Genomic DNA, 10,093 nt, shown 5'->3' on the forward strand with positions numbered 1-10,093 from the left:
TGTATGTATATATATATATATATTGACTGTAGGTGGCGTGTAGTAACTGGAAGAGGATCGTACTCAGTGAGAGTCTGCTAATATAACCTGTATATATTGTATGTATATATATATATATATTGACTGTAGGTGGCGTGTAGTACCTGGAAGAGGATCGTACTCAGTGAGAGTCTGCTAATATAACCTGTATATATTGTATGTATATATATATATATATATTGACTGTAGGTAGCGTGTAGTAACTGGAAGAGGATCATGATCGTGCTCAGTGAGAGTCTGCTAATATAACCTGTATATATTGTATATATATATATATATATATTGACTGTAGGTGGCGTGTAGTAACTGGAAGAGGATCATGATCGTACTCAGTGAGAGTCTGCTAATATAACCTGTATATATTGTATATATATATATATATATATATTGACTGTAGGTGGCGTGTAGTAACTGGAAGAGGATCGTACTCAGTGAGAGTCTGCTAATATAACCTGTATATATTGTATGTATATATATATATATATTGACTGTAGGTGGCGTGTAGTAACTGGAAGAGGATCGTACTCAGTGAGAGTCTGCTAATATAACCTGTATATATTGTATGTATATATATATATATATTGACTGTAGGTGGCGTGTAGTAACTGGAAGAGGATCATGATCGTGCTCAGTGAGAGTCTGCTAATATAACCTGTATATATTGTATGTATATATATATATATATTGACTGTAGGTGGCGTGTAGTAACTGGAAGAGGATCATGATCGTACTCAGTGAGAGTCTGCTAATATAACCTGTATATATTGTATGTATATATATATATATATTGACTGTAGGTGGCGTGTAGTAACTGGAAGAGGATCATGATCGTACTCAGTGAGAGTCTGCTAATATAACCTGTATATATTGTATGTATATATATATATATATATTGACTGAAGGTGGCGTGTAGTAACTGGAAGAGGATCATGCTCAGTGAGAGTCTGCTAATATAACCTGTATATATTGTATATATATATATATATATATTGACTGTAGGTGGCGTGTAGTACCTGGAAGAGGATCATGATCGTGCTCAGTGAGAGTCTGCTAATATAACCTGTATATATTGTATATATATATATATATATATATATATTGACTGTAGGTGGCGTGTAGTACCTGGAAGAGGATCATGATCGTACTCAGTGAGAGTCTGCTAATATAACCTGTATATATTGTATGTATATATATATATATTGACTGTAGGTGGCGTGTAGTAACTGGAAGAGGATCATGATCGTACTCAGTGAGAGTCTGCTAATATAACCTGTATATATTGTATGTATATATATATATATATATTGACTGTAGGTGGCGTGTAGTAACTGGAAGAGGATCGTGCTCAGTGAGAGTCTGCTAATATAACCTGTATATATTGTATGTATATATATATATATATTGACTGTAGGTGGCGTGTAGTAACTGGAAGAGGATCATGATCGTACTCAGTGAGAGTCTGCTAATATAACCTGTATATATTGTATGTATATATATATATATATTGACTGTAGGTGGCGTGTAGTAACTGGAAGAGGATCGTGCTCAGTGAGAGTCTGCTAATATAACCTGTATATATTGTATGTATATATATATATATATTGACTGTAGGTGGCGTGTAGTAACTGGAAGAGGATCATGATCGTACTCAGTGAGAGTCTGCTAATATAACCTGTATATATTGTATGTATATATATATATATATTGACTGTAGGTGGCGTGTAGTAACTGGAAGAGGATCGTGCTCAGTGAGAGTCTGCTAATATAACCTGTATATATTGTATGTATATATATATATATATTGACTGTAGGTGGCGTGTAGTAACTGGAAGAGGATCGTGCTCAGTGAGAGTCTGCTAATATAACCTGTATATATTGTATGTATATATATATATATATTGACTGTAGGTGGCGTGTAGTAACTGGAAGAGGATCGTGCTCAGTGAGAGTCTGCTAATATAACCTGTATATATTGTATGTATATATATATATATATTGACTGTAGGTGGCGTGTAGTAACTGGAAGAGGATCATGATCGTACTCAGTGAGAGTCTGCTAATATAACCTGTATATATTGTATATATATATATATATATATTGACTGTAGGTGGCGTGTAGTAACTGGAAGAGGATCGTGCTCAGTGAGAGTCTGCTAATATAACCTGTATATATTGTATGTATATATATATATATATTGACTGTAGGTGGCGTGTAGTAACTGGAAGAGGATCGTGCTCAGTGAGAGTCTGCTAATATAACCTGTATATATTGTATGTATATATATATATATATTGACTGTAGGTGGCGTGTAGTAACTGGAAGAGGATCATGATCGTACTCAGTGAGAGTCTGCTAATATAACCTGTATATATTGTATGTGTATATATATATATATTGACTGTAGGTGGCGTGTAGTAACTGGAAGAGGATCGTGCTCAGTGAGAGTCTGCTAATATAACCTGTATATATTGTATGTGTATATATATATATATATATTGACTGTAGGTGGCGTGTAGTAACTGGAAGAGGATCGTACTCAGTGAGAGTCTGCTAATATAACCTGTATATATTGTATGTATATATATATATATATTGACTGTAGGTGGCGTGTAGTACCTGGAAGAGGATCATGATCGTACTCAGTGAGAGTCTGCTAATATAACCTGTATATATTGTATATATATATATATATTGACTGTAGGTGGCGTGTAGTAACTGGAAGAGGATCGTACTCAGTGAGAGTCTGCTAATATAACCTGTATATATTGTATGTATATATATATATATATTGACTGTAGGTGGCGTGTAGTACCTGGAAGAGGATCATGATCGTACTCAGTGAGAGTCTGCTAATATAACCTGTATATAGTGTATGTATATATATATATATATTGACTGTAGGTGGCGTGTAGTAACTGGAAGAGGATCATGATCGTACTCAGTGAGAGTCTGCTAATATAACCTGTATATATTGTATGTATATATATATATATATATATTGACTGTAGGTGGCGTGTAGTACCTGGAAGAGGATCATGATCGTACTCAGTGAGAGTCTGCTAATATAACCTGTATATATTGTATGTATATATATATATATATTGACTGTAGGTGGCGTGTAGTAACTGGAAGAGGATCGTACTCAGTGAGAGTCTGCTAATATAACCTGTATATATTGTATGTATATATATATATATATTGACTGTAGGTGGCGTGTAGTAACTGGAAGAGGATCATGATCGTGCTCAGTGAGAGTCTGCTAATATAACCTGTATATATTGTATATATATATATATATATATTGACTGTAGGTGGCGTGTAGTAACTGGAAGAGGATCATGATCGTACTCAGTGAGAGTCTGCTAATATAACCTGTATATATTGTATATATATATATATATATATTGACTGTAGGTGGCGTGTAGTAACTGGAAGAGGATCGTACTCAGTGAGAGTCTGCTAATATAACCTGTATATATTGTATGTATATATATATATATATTGACTGTAGGTGGCGTGTAGTAACTGGAAGAGGATCGTACTCAGTGAGAGTCTGCTAATATAACCTGTATATATTGTATGTATATATATATATATATTGACTGTAGGTGGCGTGTAGTAACTGGAAGAGGATCATGATCGTACTCAGTGAGAGTCTGCTAATATAACCTGTATATATTGTATGTATATATATATATATATTGACTGTAGGTGGCGTGTAGTAACTGGAAGAGGATCGTGCTCAGTGAGAGTCTGCTAATATAACCTGTATATATTGTATGTATATATATATATATATTGACTGTAGGTGGCGTGTAGTAACTGGAAGAGGATCGTGCTCAGTGAGAGTCTGCTAATATAACCTGTATATATTGTATATATATATATATATATTGACTGTAGGTGGCGTGTAGTAACTGGAAGAGGATCATGCTCAGTGAGAGTCTGCTAATATAACCTGTATATATTGTATATATATATATATATATTGACTGTAGGTGGCGTGTAGTAACTGGAAGAGGATCATGATCGTGCTCAGTGAGAGTCTGCTAATATAACCTGTATATATTGTATGTATATATATATATATATATTGACTGTAGGTGGTGTGTAGTAACTGGAAGAGGATCGTGCTCAGTGAGAGTCTGCTAATATAACCTGTATATATTGTATGTATATATATATATATATTGACTGTAGGTGGCGTGTAGTAACTGGAAGAGGATCGTACTCAGTGAGAGTCTGCTAATATAACCTGTATATAGTGTATGTATATATATATATATATATTGACTGTAGGTGGCGTGTAGTAACTGGAAGAGGATCGTACTCAGTGAGAGTCTGCTAATATAACCTGTATATAGTGTATGTATATATATATATATATTGACTGTAGGTGGCGTGTAGTACCTGGAAGAGGATCATGATCGTACTCAGTGAGAGTCTGCTAATATAACCTGTATATATTGTATGTATATATATATATATATATTGACTGTAGGTGGCGTGTAGTAACTGGAAGAGGATCATGATCGTACTCAGTGAGAGTCTGCTAATATAACCTGTATATATTGTATGTATATATATATATATATATTGACTGTAGGTGGCGTGTAGTAACTGGAAGAGGATCATGATCGTGCTCAGTGAGAGTCTGCTCCAGGAGGGAGTTCCGTACAGGGATCCTCTGGCAGTTCCTCAGGAGATGGTCCACAACAGCAGCCTCCACTTCACCTTCAACAAGTTCTGGAAACGCTACGGGAAGTTCTCCCGACACCTGATGAAGGTCAGTTCACGTCTAATCTCTTACCTCTGACACAAACCCTGATGGTGGTCAGTTCACATCTAATCTCTTACCTCTGACACGAACCCTGATGGTGGTCAGTTAACAGCTGACACTAACCCTGATGGTGTTCAGTTCACAGCTGATACTAACCCTGATGGTGGTCAGTTAACAGCTGACACTAACCCTGATGGTGGTCAGTTAACAGCTGACACTAACCCTGATGGTGGTCAGTTAACAGCTGACACTAACCCTGATGGTGTTCAGTTAACAGCTGACACTAACCCTGATGGTGGTCAGTTAACAGCTGACACTAACCCTGATGGTGGTCAGTTAACAGCTGACATTAACCCTGATGGTGGTCAGTTAACAGCTGACACTAACCCTGATGGTGTTCAGTTAACAGCTGACACTAACCCTGATGGTGGTCAGTTAACAGCTGACAGTAACCCTGATGGTGGTCAGTTAACAGCTGACACTAACCCTGATGGTGGTCAGTTAACAGCTGACACTAACCCTGATGGTGGTCAGTTAACAGCTGACACTAACCCTGATGGTGGTCAGTTAACAGCTGACACTAACCCTGATGGTGGTCAGTTAACAGCTGGCACTAATCCTGATGGTGGTCAGTTAACAGCTGGCACTAACCCTGATGGTGGTCAGTTAACAGCTGACACTAACCCTGATGGTGGTCAGTTAACAGCTGACACTAACCCTGATGGTGGTCAGTTAACAGCTGACACTAACCCTGATGGTGGTCAGTTAACAGCTGACACTAACCCTGATGGTGTTCAGTTAACAGCTGACACTAACCCTGATGGTGTTCAGTTAACAGCTGACACTAACCCTGATGGTGGTCAGTTAACAGCTGACACTAACCCTGATGGTGGTCAGTTAACAGCTGACACTAACCCTGATGGTGGTCAGTTAACAGCTGACACTAACCCTGATGGTGTTCAGTTAACAGCTGACACTAACCCTGATGGTGGTCAGTTAACAGCTGACACTAACCCTGATGGTGGTCAGTTAACAGCTGACACTAACCCTGATGGTGTTCAGTTAACAGCTGACACTAACCCTGATGGTGGTCAGTTAACAGCTGACACTAACCCTGATGGTGGTCAGTTAACAGCTGACACTAACCCTGATGGTGGTCAGTTAACAGCTGACACTAACCCTGATGGTGTTCAGTTAACAGCTGACACTAACCCTGATGGTGTTCAGTTAACAGCTGACACTAACCCTGATGGTGGTCAGTTAACAGCTGACACTAACCCTGATGGTGGTCAGTTAACAGCTGACACTAACCCTGATGGTGGTCAGTTAACAGCTGACACTAACCCTGATGGTGTTCAGTTAACAGCTGACACTAACCCTGATGGTGGTCAGTTAACAGCTGACACTAACCCTGATGGTGGTCAGTTAACAGCTGACACTAACCCTGATGGTGTTCAGTTAACAGCTGGCACTAACCCTGATGGTGGTCAGTTAACAGCTGACACTAACCCTGATGGTGTTCAGTTAACAGCTGACACTAACCCTGATGGTGTTCAGTTAACAGCTGACACTAACCCTGATGGTGTTCAGTTAACAGCTGACACTAACCCTGATGGTGGTCAGTTAACAGCTGACACTAACCCTGATGGTGGTCAGTTAACAGCTGGCACTAACCCTGATGGTGGTCAGTTAACAGCTGACACTAACCCTGATGGTGTTCAGTTAACAGCTGACACTAACCCTGATGGTGTTCAGTTAACAGCTGACACTAACCCTGATGGTGGTCAGTTAACAGCTGACACTAACCCTGATGGTGGTCAGTTAACAGCTGACACTAACCCTGATGGTGGTCAGTTAACAGCTGACACTAACCCTGATGGTGGTTGATACATTTGGTTAATTTATTATATAAAGGTGAAAGTGATGTATTCAGGGCATTCGGAAAGTGTTCAGACCCCTTTTTCCACATTTTGTTATGTTACAACCTTATTCTAAAATTGATTAAATAGTTTTTTTCCCTTCATCAATCTACACACAATACCCCATAATGACATCACAATACCCCATAATGACATCACAATACCCCATAATGACATCACAATACCCCATAATGACAAAGCAAAAACAGTTTTTAGAAATTTGTGCAAATATATTAAAAATAAAAAACTTCAATGTCACATTTAAATAAGTATTCAGACCCTTTACTCAGTACTTTGTTGAAGCACCTTTGGCAGGGATTACAGCCTCGAGTCTTCTTGGGTATGATGCTACAAGCTTGGCACCCCTGTATTTGGGGAGTTTCTCGCATTCTTCTCTGGAGATCCTCTCAAGCTCTGTCAGGTTGGATGGGGAGCGTCGCTGCACAGCTATTTTCAGGTCTCTCCAGTGGTGTTTGATCGGGTTCAAGTCCAGGCTCTGGCTGGGCCACTCAAGGCCATTCAGAGACTTGTCCCGAAGCCACTCCTGCGTTGTCTTGGCTGTATGCTTAGGGTCGTTGTCCTGTTGGAAGGTGAACCTTCGCCCCGGTCTGAGGTTCTGGATCAGGTTTTCATCAAGGATCTCTCTGTACTTTGCTCCGTTCATCTTTCCCTCGATACTGTCTAGTCTCCCAGTCCCTGCCGCTGAAAAACATCCCCACAGCATGATGCTGCCACCACCATGCTTCACCGTAGGGATGGTGCCAGGTTTCCTCCAGACGTGACGCTTGGCATTCAGCCAAAAGAGTTCAATCTTGGTTTCATCAGACCAGAGAATCTTGTTTCTCATTGTCTGAGAGTCCTTTAGGAGCCTTTTGGCAAACTCCAAGAGGGCTGTCATGTGCCTTTTACTGAGAAGTGGCTTCCGTCTGACCACTCTACCATAAAGGCCTGATTGGTGGAGTACTGCAGAGATGGTTGTCCTTCTGGAAGGTTCTACCATCTCCACAGAGAAGCTCTGTCAGTGTGACCATCAGGTTCTTGGTCACCTCCCTGACCAAAGCCCTTCTCCCCTGATTGCTCAGTTTGGCTGGGTGGCCAGCTATAGGAAGAGTCTTGGTGTTTCCAAACTTCTTCCATTTAAGAATGATGGAGGCCACTGTGTTCTTGGGAACCTTTAATGCTGCAGAAATGTTTTGGTACCCTTCCCCAGATCTGTACCTCAGGACTATCCTGTCTCAGAGCTCTACGGACAATTCCTTCAACCTCATGGCTTGGATTTTTTCTCTGACATACACTGTGGGACCTTATATAGACAGGTGTGTACCTTTCCAAATCATGTCCAATCAATTGAATTTACCACAGGTGGACTCCAATCAACTTGTAGAAACATCTCAAGGATGATCAATGGAAACAGGAAGCACCTGAACTCAATGTTGAGTCTCATAGCAAAGGGTCTGAATACGAATGTAAATAAGGTGATACCGTTTTTTATTTGTAATACATTTTAAAACATTTCTAAAAACCTGTGTCAACTTGTACCTTTCATTATGGGGTATTGTGTGTAGATTGAGGGGGAAATATATTTTATCCATGTTAAAATAAGGCTGTAACGTAACTGTGATTTCCTGAATGCACGGTGTGTTTGTTGTCAAGGTGAAGCTGCAGAAGTACACCAAGTTCCTGTTTGTCAGAGATCCGTTCGTCCGCCTCATCTCGGCGTATCGGAACAAGTTTGAGCAGCCCAACGACGAGTTCTACCGCCGATTCGCTCTGCTCATGCTCCGTCGCTACGGTAACCACTCTGAACCTCCCGCGGCGGCGGGCGACGCGTTTCCTGCCGGAATCCGGCCCTCCTTCTCAGAGTTCGTCCAATACCTACTGGACCCCCAGACAGAGAGCGACGCCCCCTTCAACGAGCACTGGAGACAGGTCTACCGGCTATGCCACCCCTGTCAAATACAGGTAATATATGAAAATACTAGATTATTATCCAATGTCTGAGAAGAAGTCTTTTGGCAGAAGGCCGACAAGATCCACCTTCTTGTGAAAGAATAGTGAACTCTGTAATCTAACTAATGTAGAGCCCAATATTCTGCATGTATTAGACCAGCAAACATCAGTCCCCACTACTTTACAAATAACATGGATTATACTATTCTACCAGTCTGCAATAGAGGGTCCATAAGATGGGACTGATTGATCCTGTGGCTCATCTCCAACCAGCCATTCAGAAAGCTTGTATAAATGTGTTACCCGTTTCTTTCTAGGTTGTATTGAACATGTTCAGACATTTTCCATTCATCAGAGGATATGTCGCTGTGTAAATCTTCTTCCCATTGTTTCTTCACTTTTACCAAAGGGTCAGTCTTTCATCTAGTAGACAAGAATATTAGGGAAGTCAAGCCTTTTCTTTTGTTTTGTTTAAGCAGCAACCTTTCAATTGGGTTGGTAGTCAGACAGCTCTGCAGTTGTAGGGATTTCCAAAACTGTGTCTTGGGCAAATCATATGTTACAGACAGATGTTCAAAAGATATCAACTGTGGACCTGTCAACAACATGTACTTGTATTTCTATGAAAACTACCCCTGTCTACTGAGGGTAAATATTAATACAGGTAAAAACCTGTATTCTCTTTGTCATTATGGGGTATTGTGTGTAGATTGATGAGGCAAATGATGTTTGCAAAAGCAGCAGCTACTCTTCCTGGGGTCCAGAACATGAAACATAATACAGAACGTTGATAGACAACAACAGTCCAAGGACAGAACTACATACATTTAAAAATGGCCCCACAGCCTATCAATACACACTATCTAGGTCCAATAGGGGAGACACACAGCCTACATATCAATACACACTATCTAGGTCCAATAGGGGAGACACACAGCCTACATATCAATACACACTATCTAGGTCCAATAGGGGAGAGACACAGCCTACATATCAATACACACTATCTAGGTCCAATAGGGGAGACACACAGCCTATCAATACACACTATCTAGGTCCAATAGGGGAGACACACAGCCTACATATCAATACACACTATCTAGGTCCAATAGGGGAGACACACAGCCTACATATCAATACACACTATCTAGGTCCAATAGGGGAGAGACACAGCCTACATATCAATACACACTATCTAGGTCCAATAGGGGAGACACACAGCCTACATATCAATACACACTATCTAGGTCCAATAGGGGAGACACAGCCTACATATCAATACACACTATCTAGGTCCAATAGGGGAGAGACACAGCCTACATATCAATACACACTATCTAGGTCCAATAGGGGAGACACAGCCTACATATCAATACACACTATCTAGGTCCAATAGGGGAGACA

At 40.2% G+C, this 10,093-nt stretch overlaps 1 protein-coding gene across 2 annotated transcripts in view; it reads left to right on the plus strand.

The window, feature by feature from the left end:
• LOC139568456 (carbohydrate sulfotransferase 12-like) overlaps positions 1–10,093 on the plus strand; it is a 57,746-nt gene that overhangs the window by 45,022 nt on the left and 2,631 nt on the right. For both annotated transcript variants that reach the window (XM_071390296.1, XM_071390287.1), the window contains 2 exons: positions 4,647–4,826; positions 8,393–8,701. In XM_071390296.1, coding sequence (XP_071246397.1) covers positions 4,647–4,826; positions 8,393–8,701 — 489 coding nt within the window. The remainder of the gene's footprint in view (positions 1–4,646; positions 4,827–8,392; positions 8,702–10,093) is intronic.

The sequence above is a fragment of the Salvelinus alpinus genome, chromosome 1, assembly GCF_045679555.1.
Source record: "Salvelinus alpinus chromosome 1, SLU_Salpinus.1, whole genome shotgun sequence".
Lineage (NCBI taxonomy): Eukaryota > Metazoa > Chordata > Actinopteri > Salmoniformes > Salmonidae > Salvelinus > Salvelinus alpinus.